This window comes from Bactrocera tryoni, chromosome 3, assembly GCF_016617805.1.
Source record: "Bactrocera tryoni isolate S06 chromosome 3, CSIRO_BtryS06_freeze2, whole genome shotgun sequence".
NCBI classification, from domain to species: Eukaryota; Metazoa; Arthropoda; class Insecta; order Diptera; family Tephritidae; genus Bactrocera; species Bactrocera tryoni.
Genome location: NC_052501.1, coordinates 17,858,338 through 17,879,562, shown reverse-complemented (window position 1 = coordinate 17,879,562; position 21,225 = coordinate 17,858,338). Strand labels below are relative to the sequence as shown.

The 21,225-nt window shown below is 36.2% G+C and overlaps 2 protein-coding genes across 2 annotated transcripts in view; one reads left to right on the top strand and one right to left on the bottom strand.

Moving 5' to 3' along the window:
- LOC120771270 (G-protein coupled receptor dmsr-1) overlaps nucleotides 1-21,225 on the bottom strand; it is an 81,069-nt gene that overhangs the window by 25,175 nt on the left and 34,669 nt on the right. The window contains exons 2-4 of the mRNA XM_040099193.1: nucleotides 12,382-12,771; nucleotides 1,026-1,197; nucleotides 615-741 (exon numbers count right to left, since the gene is read on the bottom strand). Coding sequence (XP_039955127.1) covers nucleotides 615-741; nucleotides 1,026-1,197; nucleotides 12,382-12,642 — 560 coding nt within the window. The 5' untranslated portion in view covers nucleotides 12,643-12,771. The remainder of the gene's footprint in view (nucleotides 1-614; nucleotides 742-1,025; nucleotides 1,198-12,381; nucleotides 12,772-21,225) is intronic.
- The window catches only part of LOC120771272, a 41,697-nt gene that overhangs the window by 13,879 nt on the left and 6,593 nt on the right, over nucleotides 1-21,225 (top strand). The window lies entirely within an intron of this gene.

Below are 21,225 nucleotides of genomic sequence, written 5' to 3'. Positions count from 1 at the left end.
GAGGTTAACATTTGCTCGAACTCTAAAGTCAAACGGACATACCGATTATTAGAAAGTTAATGTTTTCTTTGTTATTTGTTCGGGATCATAGTGATGCCTCGTTATGACATGATTCAATGGTCTCTTTTTGCTGAAATGCTAAATGTAAAGTGCGTGCTCTGAGTAGAAGCTAAACGTTATGCGTGCCCATAAATGATAAGTACCGCAATATTTTGGCAAAGTGTATGCTCTCTGTCGTATGAAAGCGGATATGACAAAGTAATTACAACAATGTACACAGAAATGTTCGAAAGCAAAGTTTTAAATGCATGGAAAACCTCAAGCAATTTTGCTGGTGCTGCTAGTAACTATAAACTAGATTAGAACAAAGCAAATTATGCATAGAACCCAGTTTTAACACGAACAAATGCCACAGGGGCACATGCATGACTTTGCAAAACGTCAAACACTAACTCATACACACCTGATTTAAAAAAATGTCTACAAGAACAACATCAACATGACCACACATAACGGTAAAGGTGCAAAACGGAAACAAAAACTATTTACATGGTAAGCACATGTGTGCACAAGGCAATTAATTGCCAACACACACAACACACATGCGTACATACCTTATCGCCACGTAACGCCATATTGCCAAAGTCACCGTCAGTCCGATGGATATCGTGTGCAGGATTTGTGTGAAGTGCATGTGAAAAAGCACGAAAACCGCCCAGGCATAGCTGAAATCCTCCTCACCTGAAACCGAATACATACAAACACAAACACACGTGTGTATACAGTTAATTATTTTGTAACAAACAAGTGATAAATGCAAATTCATAACAGTAATTATGTAGCATAAACTAAGTGCCTACAGGTAGTTATAATGAAATTGGAGACAGGTGGTCATGAGCATGAAAATGCAATAGCCACAAGGCACCCGTAAATTACCGCTTGTAAATACAAATTATTTACTTACATAGCCATATTTGTATACGGTAAATATTTAATAAAGCGTAGTTAACTGTAATTACACATACCTGGTTTCATGTAGATGTACTGATAAGAAACGAACGGTATGTACTCGATCATCACGAACATGTCCGCTATCGCCAGCCATTTGAGGATTTTATTAATTGGTGCTTTGGCCATATCCTTTTTGGTTAGCACGATTATGTTCAGGATGTTCGCAATTGTGCCGAATATGCAGATCTGTGGATAAACAAGAAAAACATAATGTGAAATATAATATGTGCAGAACGACAAGTTTTGAAATGACAAGTAAGGGCTGGGTTCAGGGAAACCGAAAACTGTATAATAATAAATGACACTTTTATATTCAGTATTCCAGGTGATGTTCGGTATCAGCACTTATTCTTGTCTGGAAATTAAAAAAATCAAAATTTCGAGACTTCGATTTATAATTCGATAGCTAAAATAAACCAAAATATCTTCCAAAAAGGATTTATCAAAACTCAATTATATTCAAAATTATAGCAATTTTAGCGTTGTCACCAGCTGGTTTAGTGTTAACTTAAAATTTTAAACGCACTCATTTCGAAACTACTCCTCATTTTTGTCATAGTTTTATTTTTGAAACGACCAAGTAGAAATCTTGACGGCATAGGTCCGCTTTTTTCGGTCCAACACACGCTTCTATTATTTTGAAATTTATTTTTTTGAACTTTTGAAATATGAATAAAAAAGTCATATGTGAATTAATAGTCAGTTTTTCTATGATTCGATCCCAGTTTTCTATCTAGATCAAAAACAAACATTCTTTTCTAAAAGCGATTGCTACTAGGACTTTCTTTTCGGAGGCATCTTAAAACTTGTAAGTACACTCCGGCATATGAGAAGTGCGAGAGTTCTACAAGCTGTCTTTGTGTTATATAAAGACACTAAAGCAATCTTTTTTTACTAGCTGCTTTTCAAAAATTTCAGCACGTGAAAGCTAGAACAATGTTAGTGAGTTGAATTTCATACATGATAGTATGAGGATACTACTTTACAGTGCTATTTACAAGGTGCGTTTCAAAGTAAATAGGACTTAAAAAAAAAATAGAAAAAATGTTTTTTTCACCAAAATCAATTTATTTTATTCAAAGTAGTCTTCTTCTGCTTTAATACAGCTTTTTGCACGGTCAAAAAGCATGCCGAACGAGTGTTTTAGCTCGCTGGCCGGTATGCCCGGTATGGCCGCCAGTATGCCGGTGCAAGCCTTTTGAATGGCCTCTACGTCTGCATAACGCTTTCCTTTCGTGGGCAAATGCATTTTTCCGAAAAGGAAGAAGTCGCACAGTGCCATATCAGGAGAATACGGGGAGTGGTTAATGGTTAAAATGTGATTTTTGATCAAATAATCGGTCACAAGCGTCGATCGATGATTAGATTCTGAGCAATTTTTCGTCGTCAGTCAATTTGTGCGGAGCAAACCGTGCACATACCTTTCGTAAGCCCAAATGTTCGGTCAAAATGCCATAAATCGATTCCATTTCCATGAATTTTAATGATGATTTCCGGTGATTACGGATTTTGATTGGCCCACATGTTGATCGTCAATTACATATGTCCTCACGACCACGTTGGAAACGTTGAAACCACTCGTGCACTCTGCTACGAGGTAGGCAATCATCGCTTGTTTCATCAATTGAAACGTTTCGGTAAGAGTTTTACCAATTTTAAAACAAAATTTAATGTTGTCTCCTTGTTCGAGGCTCATTTTCGCACCGATAACAGAAACATTCTGGCACTTAAAACGCGCTAACTTCACTTCCAATCAATGAAATGTCATGAAATTCACTCACTGGACAATCGATAAAGATGGCAGATTCCAACGCACCAGTCAGCATATAGATGACGCTACCAGGGGGCGCTAGATTCAAAAAGTCCAGTTTTCTTTGGAACGCACCTTGTAGTTTTATATCCAGAAGAAAAATAGGCTATATGTGTTCCTTTGTTACAAAATACAGTTGGATCTTCCTTACTCGAATCACCATATTTCACAAAAGGCTTCGAGTTAGAGAAACTTCGAGTTATGGAAGGAAATTTGTATGAATTTTGACTTCTATTGCCAATTCATAAGATCAAGTTAAGGATAACTTCGAGTTATAGAAGTTTGAGTTATGTACCAGACAATTCAAAGTTGATTACTATTTTTAGAAGACTGACAAATCGCGGTATAATATAAACAGTATAGTTTGCCGATGTCTAATCAAATTTGTATCGAACTAGTTCATTTAAACTGCAGGCGCAAACCAAATCGATCACAACTTTTTTCTAAGTTAGCGGCAAATTAAAGAAACAGTGCTTGAAAATCATCGTTTTGGCAGAAGGAAATTAGCAGAAGATCTCAAAATCTCTTATGAATGATTTTAGACTTATGTCTTGTATATGAAGCGTGTGCTAGACTCGCTCCAAAATATTTGAAAAACGATGTCGAATAAAGGTTGTAAATTAATAAATGCTCAGCTGCTTTGAGAACTCTACATTCATCACACGCATCAATACTGGTATCGAGAGGTTGGGTTTACGAGTATGACGTCGAAACTAAGCAGAATGGCACTACAAAAATAAGCCGAGACCGCAAAACTCTACCATAAATTCGCTGAAGACACCCACTTGAGTCTATACAATTGAAAAAGTGGAAAATTAGCTTTTATTGATTGAAGATGAGCCCATTTTTAAGGCGATAATTTAGATATATTATAATATAAGAAAATGTAGTTTTTTTTAGTCCGGGTCAATTTTGATCAAAAAGTATAAAATTTAATATTTTTAAGGCGATAATTTAGATATATTATAATATAAGAAAATGTAGTTTTTTTTAGTCCGGGTCAATTTTGATCAAATAGCTAAAAATTTAATATTTGAATCAGATGATACTATACTCACATCGGAGTTAATTACAGTTTAATTTTAAGATTTTAGTAATAAATGCTAAAACAAAAGTGCTATACATACATATATTTTGTTCAAAAGGGTTTTTTATAAAAAATAACACACTATTTAATAACTTACTTCATTATATAATTAATAAAGTAGAGACCAGAAAAACTGTGTTTACATTCATAGAAATAACCTCCAAGCGTACTTTTGGTGGTTCTTCGCCCGCTTCACACGAAAAATAAATAAATGCTGTTGATGACGTTTTCTTCCACGCCATTTATTCTCATATCTGCAGGCCAACACGAGCTCCTCATAGCAGTCATATACAAACAAACACACACATACATATGTATATGTAAGTAGTGCGTTAAATAAATAATACTCTCGTGTTTTTGCACTAGCCGGCCATTTGCTGTAATTAGCATCATTAGTGCCACTTTCCGCACTTTCCGGTGGTATTAACGTTTTTGTGGACCCACTCTTTTTATTATCACACAAAAGCGCTCACCCACCTACATGTTTATGCTTCTATATACTATACATACTTTTATATGGAAAAGTGTAATTTAACTTGAATGGCCTGCAACATCAGTGCGGCTCTTTAAATCTTCGCATTGAAATAAATATCTGCGGTGTAATTAAATAGTGTGTGCGTATGTGTTTGACATTTATGGTGGCATTAAATTAGATAAGCAATATGTATACACAAAAGTTATTTGTTCATTTCGGTCGTTGTGGTCGGCTTTTGTGCACTTCTCTTGCTTCATTCAACTCAATTAAAATGAAAGTAAATCTCTGAACGCCAATGACTTTTCGTCGAACATATGTATGTGCATTGTATATGGTACGAACCTCGGTGTATACTGATATATGTGAACATGTGCAGATAAGTTTCGAGTGGAACTTCTATCATCATTAAGTTTTGTGGTAAGATAACACGGATATTGGTGACATACAATGGGACTTTTTCTATTATCTTACATAATTTATTATTTTTCCAGATTATTTTGAGTTCACTTTTTTGGACTTTGTTAATAATCATCCCTATAAATAGGTAAAGTACTATGCAACTCCTTACGACCTCATTGAACTAATAAAATACTTTCAGAAATAAAAAAGCTTCCACACAAGAACTTGATTTGGATCGGTCAGTTTGATTGACAGCTATATAGTGGTCTGCGTATGGGCGGTGTGCAGGTTCTTAGTGAGAAAGGACTTGTTCGAAATTTCACAACGATATCCCTAGAACTGTGTCAATAGTTCCCATATATGCAGACACGCTGACAGACATGGCTAGATTGATAAGATTTTCTTAAGAGCTTCTTCAAAATCAAATCTAGTTTTTCCTCTCTTCTTTTTTACAGGTTTAGACAACGCTTACGAGGTTATAGTCGAGTTAACACCAGCGCGCCAATCGTTTCTTATTTCGCGCCAATTCGAGATACCAAGTGCAACCAGGCCTTTCTCCACCTGATATCTTCAACGGAGTGGAGGTCTTCCTCTGCTTACACCGGCGGGTACTGAATCCAAAACCTTCACATCTGGAGTATTCTCTTGATTCGTTGAATTATGTCAATGCCGCCGTACATCTCGTTCAGCTCATCGTTGCATCCACTGCGGTACTCGCCTTTGCTAATGCCAAAGGACCATAATTTTTCTGCAAAACTTATCTCTTGGAAATTCTTAAGGCCGACTCATCAGATATTGTCATTGTTCATGCCTGGTCGTTCTCAATCCTGACGGAGATTTTGGTATTGCTCAACATTAGTTTACACAGCTGTATTAGTTTTCCGGAGATATCGAAATTAGACATCGCGGCATGAAGGCAACTCCTTTTCATGCTATCAAATGCAGCTTTAAAATCGACGAAGAGGTGGTGCGTCGATTGTAGATTTTCCAGGTCTAAAACCACACTGAAAATATCCAATCAGTTTGTCGATGGTGGGCTTCAGTCTTTCACACACTATGCTCGATAAGACCTTTTGTGCGATATTAAAAAGGTTTATCCCATGGTATTTGGCGCGGATTGGGGGTGCACTTTTGTGGATTGGGCAGAGCACACTTAGGTTCGAGTCATCGGGCATGCTTTCTTTGACGCTGTTTTTGAATAGCTCGTCCGGTAATCTATCGGATCCTGTCCTTTGGTTGTTCTTCAAGCGGGTAATTTCTATTCGAACCTCATCATAATCGGGTAATGGAACATCTATTCCATCCTCATCGATTGGGAAACCGGACTTCTCATCTCCAGATGTTACCTAGAAGAGTATGCTCCGATCTTGAAATCGTCCATTAATACCTGCATTCTTTTGTAAAATTTTCGATTTTTCGTAGAAATTTCGAACATTGCCAGGTAGGCTGGCTAACGGTTTTGCTTGCAGTTGTAAGTAAGGAGCTTGAAGTGAAATCCCACAGTTTCCTTATACCGAGTTGCTGATGAGTAGAAAAGCATTTCACTGTCGATTGTGATAGTAGCTTCTCAACCTGAACCTTTTACAAAGAACAAACGATCACGTACCTGGAGATCCAAATTCATCAAAGATCATTACGAAAAATTATTACAGATGATGAAATGTGGGTTTATGAATAAGACGTCGAAACTGCGCAACAATCTAGCGCATAGTGCTACAAAAATGAAGCGAACCAAAATTCGTTGAAGGCACTGAAGGTCAGCCTAGTTCAGGCTTATACACTTATACACATGTTGTATAAAAAATTGGATTAAGCATTGGCATGCTTGTATTGACTCCGGTGCCTATTTTTTAAAGAGGCAATAAAAATTTATATTAAAATGAGTGAAAATATCAGTCCGGGTCAAATTTGATCAGATGATGAACTCAGATATCGCCTCCATTTTTTGAAAATCCAATGCATTTCCTATCAAACGCTCTTCAAAAAAATATATTTTATGCTATTTTTCTTCATTTCGATACGTATACATACATACATATGTACATACATACATATCAATATGAAAGTTTAATATTAGAATTTATTTATTTTAAATTTATAAAATTACACTTTTTTAATTGCCGCTGACTCTCGGCATACAAGTAATAAGCCCCCGAACATACAGAACTACTCTTGTCTATTTGATTATTTTTGTCGAAAATCTTGTCCATTAAATTGGTATATTTAAAGCTGGATGCAGTTGCATTACACCTTAAATTTCCTGTATGCCTCATTTCACTAATTAAATTTCAGCCAGCAATGTAATTTTTAACAATTTCCTCGCCTAAAAATGAACATTTCGGAAGGGAAAAAACATTTATGAAGCACGAAGACATGATAAACTGCCACCAACGCTCATTAAATGACAGCTACTAATCTCAACTTTTAAGGCAAGCGTAAACAGACGTTAGCTGTGAGGCGGTAAGTCACAGCAGTGCATGCGTTGTAACAAAGTTTCAAGGATTTATGGCGAGTCCACACCACAACAAAGCAGTGAATTAAAGAAGACCGTTGGAGCAACAATGGCACGCACAATGCTGGACTTTCGCATGGCAGCACCGACACTTACATATTCACATACATACAAACAAACACACATACATACATATTTATGTGTGAGCACACAGTGTCTACAGAACCGTCAGCAGTCATTTCATGGGCAATGCGGTCATTGTTATTGCAACATTAGTATTGCCAACATTTGCATACACAAACAAATGTAATGAAGACTCATCGTTGGCAAATGCTTTCGAGTGTCGGCTGGTGTGAGCGTTTAAATTGAGTGAGCGTATATTTTTCGCTTATTTGTTTGTTTATTATTTTTGCTGACGTGTGTACATATTACAGCCACCATCGCGGTCTGAAAGTTCAACATTTACAAACACCCACACCAACAGCAACAACAACAACAATAATAAGTACAAGATTTTCGCCAATGCGAACATTTTATTTGCGCAATTATAGCGCTTTATGGAGCGTGTGTTTGTATTTTGGCTTTTACTACCAGCCATTGGCCTTTTGGTTTCGCACCATACCCCATCCCGTTGCCATTTGACGTTGTTTATTTTTGTACACTATTCATTCAGACGTTATTCATCTTCGTCTATGCGTGGTCGCTGCCCTTCGCATTGTGGCGCTTCTGTATGGAAGGTGCGCATTTCGGGTGTTAGGACACCCTAGCACCAGTAAGCTACCACGCACCTGCTAAGGACTTTATGCAGCCAAATGAGATGCAACGTGAACAGTAGCGGTACAACACAGCGTGTCGTGGGCATACAAGTATTTACAAACACTTCTCAGCGTCTGCGGCTAATGGAGATTTTACCGAGAAACATCGCATGACTTTGTAAGAAAGCCATTAGCATTTAAGACACTCATACCCATTATACCTTTGTAATACATGAGTGAGCGCTTCGAGTTTTGGCGTTCTTTGTTCATTTTTTAAGTCAAAATATGCATGACTCCTAAATTCATTAGCATTTAAAGCTTTGGCAGCATTTAAATTTTTTGCCTCGTGTCCTTCAACTAAATATGCAGAAATTTAATTGAATAAAATACTCGCAAGTTGTAATATATATGGTATACGTAAGTAAATATGTATGTATTTAAGTATTAGAGAGGTCTAAGGATCATAGCAAGTAGTAGTAGATGGATTTTAAAAATTATCTTTATATTAATTTAAAGACTTTCAGAAATTTCAGTGTATTTTTTAGAGAGTAGAAAAATATAAATATATATAAAAATATAAATATATTTAAAAATATAAATATATCTAAAAAATATAGTAGACCTATAACTACAAGTATATTCGTAGGGTATGCCAGAAGATGGTGAACTTGAGTATTATTCCCTTCTGTGCGGAATTCTTCTATTTAATATGAAGAAAAATTCCTCCGAAAGTCAGCGTCTTTTTCTGAAAGTTTATGGTGAACATGATATATGTAGTTGAGCGCATGTGCCAAAAGTTGTTTGCAGAACTTAAAAGTGGTGATTCTTGCTTGGAAGACGAGGAAGCCCTTGGGCAGTTTAAAGATGAGGAATTCGAAGCATAGCTTGATGATGATTTTTGTCAAATACAAGAAAAGCACGCAGCATCTTTGGGAGTCACTCAAACAGCCATTTCAATATATTTTAAGCTACTGGATACATTCAAAAGCGAGGAAATTGTGGGGACGTATGAATTGAAGCCAAGATACGTTGAAAATCAAATTTTGCATTACAGAAATGTTGCTTGAACGCTTAAAGAAAAAAATTGTTTTTACATGGGATTGTGGCAGGTGATGTGAAATGGATCCAATACGACAACCCTGAACTCAAAAAATCATGTTAAAAAACTGCCCAACCAGCCAAATCAACGGCAAAGTCAAACATCCATGGCGCCAAGATAATATTTGGTGGGGTTTTCAATAAGAGTGCTACAAAAGTTTCAATTTCTTTTGCATGACCACCACAAGCCGATCCGATTCTCAAGCATGCATCGGCCGATACTGTTGCATTTTCACGTTCGATATTCCTACGAAGTTCATCAATCGTCACTGGCTTGTTGGCATATAGTAAACCATAGACTAGACGTAGCCCCACAGGAAATAGTCTAATTCATGCATTAGCGGCAGCACTTCCTCGTCCCACTGGCATGGGAACATTTTGTACTGTGTTCAGACAGAACGATTATGAACGTAGCGCTCTTAAAGCTGAGGAGCCGGGAGAATTTCGGTAGTAAATTTTTATAATTTCGGCTCGTTGTTGGATCGTATATCTTTCCATCATTAAATGGCAAACCTTACTGAAGAGATGTGTCAAAACAGCGGGTGTCAAAATCGCGTCGTTTGGTGTTTCTATCGAACCACACTTCTGTAATATGCGACTAGACACGAGGGAATTTTTTACTATTTTTATTATATCAAGAAATGTAATTTCGTGTAACACATTAACGGTAAAATTTCAACCGAATCGGATTGGTTTGGTTTTGACCGCGCGTGGAATTCAGAAACAATCGAAAAAGAAGAATAACGGTGAACGGCCGTCAAAAATTGATTTAATGAATTTCAATGTGGTCACATTTGATTTTTAATAAACATCGCCCAGCTGCCATTAACGGAACTGCCAGTGAGTATACGGAGCAAATGTCGATGATCTTGTATTGTTAGACCGTCAATGGAAGAATAATCATCTCAAATGACTGATGTAAGAATGCTTTTGGTGTCGCATTTTTTCACCTCTAACAACAATTGCAGCCGCGAGACCATTTTACAGTTTGGCACTCCTTTATCAAAAGGCGAAAGAGTGTCTGCATCATTTCGTGACTTATGACAAAAAAGGAATCCAGTGTTAAACACTAGATACTAAGAAACCGTCGTAACAGTGGACTTCTTTTGATGAATCTACTCCAAACAAGCAAGGAAGGAATTAGTTCGAATCAGGAATCAAAGCTAGGGAAATACCTTAAGATGTAAAACGTGAGGATCGAAATCCAAGCGATTTTATATACATATAAATACTATATAACTCATATGCTGACAGACACATAAGGTTTGATAGAAACACGAAAACCATTATGTGTATTATACGGAAGTTGGGGCCAATACCACAAACTGTTAACATGTACTATATAACACATACTAAATAACTAATCATATAGAGTAAAGTCGGTCGGATGTTCGAATATCCTGATATTAGTTATATGGGGGGTAAGTCAAGTTTTCACTCAAATTTATTTATTTTTGGCACAAAGATACACAACTATGAGTAAAACACGCTAGCTAATTTTCATTGAGATAACTCACATATTGGTGATATATGCGGTACAAAGTCACACGGAAGTTCCATTATCTTTATATTAGATATATGGGGACTAAGGGAAGTATTGGTCCGATTCAACCCGTTTTTGACATACAGACATACCTTTGTCAGAGAAATGCTATCCCGGAATTTCAAACACATATCTCAGACATTGACCGATATTTTCTAACAAAAGTCAACTATAGGTACCGGGGTCTAAATATTCGTTAATATGTTAATTGCTTCTCGATTTGCGTACTGGAAACTGAACGAATCAAATGGAATTTAAAATTGTGTTATATGGGAAGTAGGCATGGTTATTGTCCGATTTCGCTAATTTTCACAAATATGAAAAAAATGCCACGTACCGAATTTTATCGAAATCGGTAAGTCGATTCGAAAGATATGGGATTTCACCTAAAAGTGGGCGGTGCCACGCTCATCGTCCAATTTCCACACCGGCTCCCATAAAGCTTTCTCATAACATACCGACGGAAAATTTTTACGTCTCTGACGCATTAAGTTATTAATTTATCGCGCTTTTAGTAGTTTTTAACAGTACCGTGTTATGGGGAGTGAACGGGGTTATTCTCCGATTTCATCCATTTTCACACTGCCAGTAGAAATTCTTAAAATATTTTTACTTAGAAAATTTGGTCGTCACCCTGATCATTTATAATGTATATAATTCTATATCTCTCTTGACAAATATAAGATATTACATGCCACTATTGTGTTGAATTAAAGGACCTTTTCGAGCTGAATTGCAGAAAAATGGTTCGGGTTAGCGAAGGTAAAACTACTCTTCTATCATGACAACGCATCGGCTCACTGTTCAGCTATCGCCATGATCAAAATGCTAAAAGTAGGCTACAAAATGTTGTCCATTCATTCTCTTCTCCATCTTTGGCCCCATAATCAAAAAAAACTTAAATTTTGGTCGAATGCAGAGCATATCGCCAACACGATGGGCTATTTTGCAGACCTCCAGTAAAGAGTTAAAAAATTAAGGTATGTATTATCTAGCTGAAAGGGACTTGTTAAGACATAAATAGCTATTTTTCTAAAATTTTCGATTTTTCCTTTGTAGACTAAGCCACTATAATCACATGTGCTTGAACTGCTTTTCCCCATGTTTTTTAAAGTTTTAGAAAAAAGTTAATTTAGTTGACTTTTCGGCGGTCAGGAGTGATACTATTTTTAAAATTCTTCAATTATTACTAGTTTTTAAACTAGTTCGAATTATTCATGAACCTAATTTAAATTTAAAAAATTAAACTAACAAATTGCCATTAAGCTAAATTAATCTGCTAAAATGTAGGGCACGGTCCTCAAGGCACATGTGTCTTATTTGACATTGCGAAGAGATATTGCAACACTTATTTACAAAGCTGCTTCACTTAGCTAAATGCTCGCCCTATATATCCACACACACAACCATATTAGATGCTCAGATTAAATATAGCCGAGAGTTAATTGAAGCTGTCACTTGTCAAGCTAAACAAAATTTAAAATTGTGATGGAATAAAAAAGAAACTTTCATTAAAATGGTGACGCCAAAACAGTTTACAAAATGAGAAAAGACAAAAAAGTGACGTGAGCACCCTGCTGCCTCTGCCTTTCAAAATTGAGACACCCTTTTGGCTTACATCACGTGTGTATAAGCGTGTATATAAAATGAAATCTGTAAGCTTGAACTATATGAGAAATACATTGTATATTACATATATACATATACACATACAGATATCAAGTTGTGGATTAGTATGTCGTAGGACTTACCATCAAAGCCACATATCCATGCACGCCATTGTAGGTGCGCAGCATCTGATATAATTCACCAGTGCAATAGTCATGGCATTTAGGTAGAGTCGTCTCCTGCGTGTGATTGGGATTCTTGTACTTCTCCACTAGTTTCATGAAATCTCGAAACTCATCGTCGGTTACCAGTTTCTCCCAATTAGAGAGATTCACATTGGGCAACAGGTCGGATGACAGCATCGCGTGTGCTGCCGCACTCAATAAAGCGGTATTCGATGTCATCTTGTTGCTTTCGTTTTGTTTTGCCGCCGGTTATATGAATGGAAGAGCGGAGGCGTCCTTGTTGAGTTAAGGAGAAGGAATTAACTATTCTGTTGCGTGGGTGAAAAGTGCAAAAATGTGTTCGGCGAACTGGAAAAAGCGAAACAAATACTTCGGTTAGAATTTGTAATTTCTTGCGGCTTAGATTTGGGGTTAGATTTAAAATTTATGTGACATATACATATAACACAATAAGAGTAATTTGTAAGATAAGTGCATGACTTTTAAAAATATACCCTACGGAATTTTAAAATATTTTTTCTTATATTAATTTCAGTACTGATTTTATAAGTTTGATCGCAGTATTTGAGTTGTACTCAAGTGATTACTACTACATGGGCCAAGGTAGATGTAAAACCAGCAAAATCAGCATATCCAATCTTCTGTGATATTATAGGTATATTCGAAATCATCACATTATTGTATTTTTTGGAAATTTGTTCCGGATTTCTTAAGTGATCTTCAACTGAACTCAATTTTCACTATACCAAAGATCTAGGAGTTCATATCTTTGGTTAATCGAATTTACAAAGCTGCGTGTAAGTATGTCAATCAACACTTATGCGAATGATATCACAAAGGATCGGTTCTGAAGTGGGATCCTCATCGCTGCGGAGTTCAACCCAGAAATCTAATTAAGTTAGTTGATCCTAAATCGATGAATCACACTTTGGAAGATATTCGTTCGTTGTGTTACTCATAAACTCCTTAAAGTGGATCACCAGATACGCATAGATCGACGAAGTATTTTGTGTTTACCACAAATTTATTAAGACGATTAATATCCATCGCAACAACTTCGCTAGGCGCGGCAATGGTGTGACAGTCAGTCTGACAAAAGATGGGCAATAAAGAAGAAAGTGAAAAAAATGATTTCACCTCGCCTTGGTAAAGACCCTCCGAAAGAATATTTCACCGCACCGCGTGTGAACCTACTGAACAGTGTTACGGCAGAACATCTATAATTGTGGCAATATTGACTTTGCTAAGAACCAATAATGGATCAGAAGAATCTCACCATCGCACAAGTTCTGGTTTTTGACCACTACTTGCTGAGCTCACTGGAGTTCCAAAGGTACAACGCTAGAACACAAGAAGACAACGTAAAACCTGCTCGCTTTCAAAAGGATGAAATTGAGGAAAGGGTATTCTCCTTAGCAAGCTCATCGGATTTGGAGTTTCCGGTGATTCGGCTGAGGCCGTGCTCGCACACAAGTCTAATATGGAAGTAGCTTGAAGTTATTACTAATGAGATCATTCACTCCTTAATTAACTTTGAGTGCAAAGTCAGCGAGCTTAAAGTTAGTATATCCGCTCGGCTATTGGAGTGAATGCACAGCTCGCTGAGGGAAGCTGCACTTCGGAGCAGTATATCTACTGCTGCCTTGATGTCAGCCACCTCTTCTTAAAAGACGGTACAGTATCTGAAGCCTGAATTGGAGCTGATGGAGGGCTCCCGGTAGAAGACACCACTCTGCCTTGCTCTTAACTTCGATTCATCCACGAAACGTCCACACGTCAATTCTGACTTCGCCCACTCCGCAAATAGATCGAAAATCGAAGTAGTGAAAAATTTTAGTGTGTCACTGCCCGAGACACCTCATATACACAGGTTCTCTAAGTCTAATAGCAATAGTCCTCGCCTAAGGATATTGGTTGATGTTTTAACTGTTTTTAGGAAAAGTAGTTAAAGTTAAGAAGAAGGAGTGGTCGAAGTTTAACTTTGTCACTCTGGTCAGTTTCATCAGGAACCCAACATATATTTCGATAAGTTTTGGATATGGTGTAAAGTACAAGGTGCATTCCAAAGTAAACAGGACTTTAAAAATAAACAGTACAAATGGTTTTTCGGCAAAATAAATTTATTTCATTCAAAATAGTCTCCTTCCGCTTCAATACAGTTCATTGCACGGTCCAAAAGCATGCCAAACGGGTGTTTTAGCTCGTATGCCAGTATGCCGGTGCAAGCCTTTTGAATGGCCTCTACGTCTGCATAACGCTTTCCTTTCGTGGGCAAATGCATTTTTCCGAAAAAGAAGAAGTCGGACGGTGCCATATCAGGTGAATACGAGAGGTGTAAAGGAATTTTTTGTCCTTTTTGACCTCCTTAATGATATTCGAATGTTGGATTCTAGCAATTTTTGGTCGTCACTCAATTTGTGCGGAACAAACCGTGCACATACCTTTCGTAAGCCAAAATGTTGGGTTAAAATGCCATAAATCGATGTTTTGGAGATGTTCAATTCCATTTCCATGAATTTCAATGATGATTTCGGCTGAATTTTGATGTATTCACGCACAGTTTCAATGGAATTTCCGGTGATTACGGATTTTGATTGGCTCACATGTTGATCGTCATTTATGTCCTCACGCCCACTTTGAAAACGTTGAAAGCACTCGTGCACTCTGCTACGGGATAGGCAATCATCGCCATAAACTTGTTTCATGAATTTAAACGTTTCGGTAAAAGTTTTGCCAAAACAAAATTTAATGTTGGCTCTTTGTTCGAAGCACATTTTGGCACCGATAACACAAACATACTGACACTTAAAACGCAATAACTTCACTTCCAATCAAAGAAATGTCATGAAATTCTCACTGGACAATCAATAAAAATAGCAGATTTTAACGCACTAGCCGACATATAGATGGCGCCACCAGGGGGCGCTACATTCCTGTTTACTTTGGAACACATCTTGTATTATACTGTTGGGATGGAAGTGCTTTCGTTTCCTTAGATATTTGGTCCGGTACCAGAAAAAAAACAATTCATTCAACAAAATGGAAATCACTTTTGTCGCTATCTCGACAGATAAGTAATATTTATATTACCGTCTTTTCTAATTTCTTTTGCCTCATTAATTTGCTCAACTTTAAATGTGAGCATTTACAAAAATTTCTTACGGTAACTAGTAGACTATATTCGCTTTATTAATTCTATTCATTTTAATTATACTGAAATATAAAACACACTGTTCTCATAATTTTTGTAATAATTCTTAAAAGACATTTCGATTAATTTTGCGTAAAAAAAAAAACAAAAAAAATAGAAACAGAGCTAGCAGCGAATAAATATGTTTATACAATCATTTGTCGCTCGCCATTAAAATCTTAATTAATTTTCCGTCAACATTGCGTGCATTAATTGCGGCAATTAAAGTCGCAAGATTGGAAAATTTATGGTGCTAATTTAAGCGGCCGGCGGCTGGGCGTGAGCATAACCTGTTGACCTGGAATCAATACGATTGCAGCAGCGCATAATTGCCAGACATAATTGCTGCATCTACTGGGAATGTTACATAGCACTTTTATAGTAAAAACTTTAACAATTATATTTAATTACATATCTTATATATTATTATTATATATAAATTAAAGTTAATTTGGTTATGTGCTGACTGGTTTTGAATGTGCTGTTATTCTATTTTTTGAGTGAAGGAATTTTTGTCAACGAATACTACTTATATTATTAGTTTATTATATGTTCGAGGTAAATAGTAGTTTATTACATTAGGGTCCAATTACTAACATAGCTATTATAACTCGGCGTATATTGAGTTTGAACTGGTCAGTCATTGCTGAGTTATCAGTAGAGTTTACTGGCTTGTTGAACCCAAACAAATAAATATTAAAGTTGAGACTGCTGACTCCGAATTTCGTTGTTGGATCGTTTATCTTTCCGAGATGAAATTGCAAGTCTTACTGAAGAGAAAAGTCAAAAGAGCGGTAAAAATTATGGAGTCGTTCCATGTCCCTATCGGTCCTTATTGAAAGCCCCGTTAGTAGCGTAAAGGAGTCAAATTATAGTATCTAAGTGGCAGACATGATTCGGATATCTTAGACTCAGAATCAAATTTAACCCGAACTGGTCTATATAAACTGCGCGCACAAACCGAATCGCTAAAAATGTTTTCTCTAGATTGGTATAACCTTTTTATGTTCGTATGAGGCTTCATCTTAATATGTCAATTAATGTGTGTGTTTGGCCGCTAAGAGAATTAGATTAAGGCACAAAGCCTACAGTGAAGGTGGTGAAATCATCGAAGACGTGCCTCATGCGAGTCGTCCATCCACCTCTTGAAAATCGTCGAGCTGGTATCATAGAGATAACAGACGATCTCGACATATCTTGTGGACCGACTCCAGACTTTTTGGTTAATATTTTAGGTATAAAGCAAAAAAACTGAATGTAATCGGCTCTCAAAACTTGAAACGCGTTTTTCTCAAAACGTTGTTTTCAGAGTCGGTGAAAAAAACTTACCAAAACGGTTAGACCGGTTGCCTTAGAATTTTCACACGACCGCTATAGATATATTTGGCGGGTGAGGATCATTGATAAGAGCTTTGATAAAATTTTCCATTTTTTATGTCCCTTCGAAGTGTAATTTTTTTGCACAAAGCACGACTTTTTTAGAAATCCGCTATTTTGCTAAAAATCAAAATGTTTATTGGTCCTTCGATTATTTATCTTGATAATAAACTATTTTGTTGGTTTATGATTTGAGATAATTTTAAGCAGAAAAATCTTCCTTTCAGGCAAATATATTTTTAGGCGGTTCTCCTGGAGATCAAACACGGAATCAAGGAAATTCAAATTTTGAAAATTAATTGTCGATTTATTAAATTCTGTAAATGCACATTTTTATACGGCGAACAGAAGGGTGGCTAAAAAAACGAATCGCTTCATGCTCCGAAAAATTAATTGGTAAACAGCTCTAAGCAAGGCTCTTAATTGTGATAGGAAGGTCCTCCGCCTGCCGGTTTTCTATTTTTTTCTTATTATCAAATAGAAAAATTCAGATCTCGCCTCCAACTACTAGAAAACATATTTCGTTTTATGGATCGTGCATAAAATTTCTCTCTAACGGTTTTTTCGTAAACCTAAAGATATAGCGATAGAAGTTAGACTATTTTAAGGCTGACTGTCTCTCTGTCCGTTCGTGCAAGCTGTAACTTGATATCCCGATAAAACTTGGTACGCGCGTTCCTTGAAAGAAAAAATTGTGAATTCGTAGATGGGCCACTTTCACGCCCACAAAAGATCATTAAAGGAAAACATACAAAGTGTCTTCACTAAGCAATAAATTAAGATATAAAACTCTTATTTGGCATAGGGAATCGAAGTAGTAAAGCACTTGTAGACATTTCTTTTGTAATATTGAAAGTAGCTCCGTCTTCTAATCCACTCAAGCTTCAACAAATTCACCTAGCGCAAATACTATAAGAAATACAGACAGTGTGAAAACGAATGAAATCGGATGGTAACACCGCTCACTCCCATATAATGGTACTGTCAAAAACTTTTAAAAGAGCAATAAATCAATAACCAAATATGCCAGAGATATTTTACCCCCGAAATGGTATGAGAGAGATTTAATGGAGCCGGTGTCAAAATTGGACGATAGACATGGCAGCGCCCACTTGTAGGCGAATCCGCATATTTCGTGATCTGTCGATCCAATCGATTTCGAGCAAAGTCGGTCATAACATCCTACTAACAGTCCTACATCACAGAGAATCTTTTCCTGATAATATTATCACTGTGCATCAAAAATGCTTTGAATCTGGTCAATACTTCCCTTAGCCGCCGCGGTATATACATATATGTATATATATATGATTTATATTGATAAAACTGAAAGAGCTTGTTTTTCTTATAACGGTGCATATCTGCGCTTAGAATGATTAAAATCAGGTGAAAACTCTGCCTAGTCCCCACATAACCTACAAACCTTATATACCCGAAGGTACTTCTCTGGCTTTAATCCTGGCAAATTGCAAGAGTATGAAATGTTCGGTTTTACCCGAACTTTGTCTTTCATTACTTGTTGTTGCTTGTATTTATTTAGTAGAGCCTTGAAATTAAATGTGAATGAATTTTATGAATTTAATAATTTCTGCATTTGTTGCCTTACTACGCAAAACCAAACTAATTTAAGTCGCCAGACATAAATAGTAGAAGCAAAGCATAAATTCAAGAAGAAAGCAGTAAACTTGAAGAAAAGCCAAATAATTCTTATAAGTGTATGTAACTAACTAGCCCTGAGCTCTAGACTCAGCCAGTCAGCTAAACGAATCTCAGGAGACACAATTAGTGCATGACGCCAAGATTGTTGTTATTATTGTTTGTGTTGTTAATTTTTTTTATTTTATTTGTTATTGTTTTTGTTGCTGTTGGTTACTATTACCTGCCAGCTGTCAGATAGTAACTTTATTAATAAGCATTAACACATGACTTGGCTATTCTCAATGAATTGAAGTGTTATGGCGCCGATGGAGGCGTAATAGAGGGGTTCATGGGTGTTGTGTTGTTGGCAAAATCACGGCACGTGCTGGTGCTCACACCAGCAAATGCATGACATAGTATTATATATTTGTTGTATGTACGAATGTTTTGTATTTTTTTCTCTTCTTCTTTTTGTTGCTATATTCGTTTTCATAAGCAAATCTAGTCATTCGCTCTTTGATATACATATACATATATGTATTATATATTTATGATATATGAATATATGTATCTTCTATTGGTGTACCAGACAGTCCTCGAGCGATGCTATCGCTATCAATTTTGTGTTGCGTGCACACGAATGAGTAAAATTGATTGCAACAACTTTTGCTGCACAAATGTGGCAAAAAAATAAGTAAAAATATTTTCTCATGTTCAGTTTTTGTACTGAGCTTACGAACAACACAGTAGAACAACAAAAACAAGCAATTGCTGCATTCGATGTTGAAAGATGCCCCTCGTTGATGTTGAACTACATAATAGATATGAAAAAAAGTGTTTTTTTTTGCAAAAATATTCAAATGGATGCAAATATTTTGGAAACAGACAGCCATGATCGATCAATGTCGAATTGCTGTGAATGGAGGTGTTGCTGCTGCCATAGCTTGTTTTTGGATAGTGTGTTTCTCTGTAAAAAAGCTTATTGCATTTAAATGGCTGTCAGTGCGCAGGTGTGTTGACAGCTGTGGGCTTGTGTGCTGAACAGACACGACAAGATGCAAAACTACATATCGTCACCGAAAATGCAAAACCACGTATCATCAAAAAAAATTAAAATCGTTGTCAGATATAATAACCAATATATAACCATTTTATAACATATATGTGAGTGTATGATAACCAATATATAACCATTTTATAACGTGTATGTGAGTGTATGATAACCAATATATAACCATTTTATAGCGTGTATGTGAGTGTATGGTAACCAATATATAACCATTTTATAACGTATATGTGAGTGTATGATAACCAATATATAACGAATTATAGCCAAAACTCAAATTTTTGTATGATAACCAATATACAACCATTTTATAACGTGTATCCGAGTGTATGCTCACCAATATATAACCAAAACTCAAATTTTGTTTTCAATATTAATGATTTCTATTTTATCGTTTTTCCTTCGCCTGTAAACTTATGAAAAGTAATGTTAAGTTATTTTGCAGTGTAAGTGACGATATATTGACTAAAATATTTTTTGTTTAATTTATTATATTTTTCTCTGTTTTTTCTGAATAAAATTTTTATTAAAATTTCCACTTAATTTTTCCAATTTCAAAGCCGCCTGCAGCGACTTTGCACCGAAATAAACACTTATCAGCCTTGTTAATCGAAAAAATATTACCGTTTTTATTAGCAGCAATTTGTTGCCACAAAGACATATGTATATGCAAACATGCACGCACCGTGACAGAAGTGTCAAAAATGTTTTGTTAATTGACTAGGTGCTGGCTTTTCAGCGTCGCTCGCTGGTGTGTCACTTTTGACGCGTTTTGCATATTTCTGCAACTTTTCATATTTCGCCCGCTCGGTTTCTCGGCTTCTCATTAAGCGTACGAAACGCATGCAAATCCATTTGTGGCAAGCTTATGACAGCTACGTGTTCTCAATGTATCACAATTGGTCCAATTGTGTGATATCAGCGTTTTTGAATGGCAAATCGCGTAAGCATTGCATTCATATTTTAAGCATTTCGATTTGCCAATGTCACAATGCAGACAAGTAAAAATGTTAAAAATTTTAATACAAATGTGTCAACATTCACTCAACCCAATAAGTGGCAATTCATTTGCTTATGACTTGCGAGGGTCATTTATGGACTGCACAGTGTCGTGTTGGTGACTATTTAAAAGTGGTTAAATATTAAAGGTTACGAAACAAAATTTTCAGGAATAATTTTTTTTTTCAATTATGACAAATTTCAAAAAAAAAAAACTTTATAAAAAAATTTTAGGAGCAGCGGAAGAATTGATATAAGTTTTAATCAATTGTGGACATTACCTAGCAGTATACTAAGCGTTGATCTGGAAAAATGTTTACTTTGAGGTGCATATCTAGTGTGTTAGCCTAAAATATGATCTATCAATTTTTTATTTTAAATAAAATTATATGAAATCTCAAATGGTCCTAGAACAGCCGTCCTCTACTGAAGCGGTGATGATCTTCGGGGATGAAAGCATGCATTAAATGACCTACCGCCGAATCAAATTTTTGGTGAGAATTATTCAAAGAGGGTTCAGAATGCGTTGATG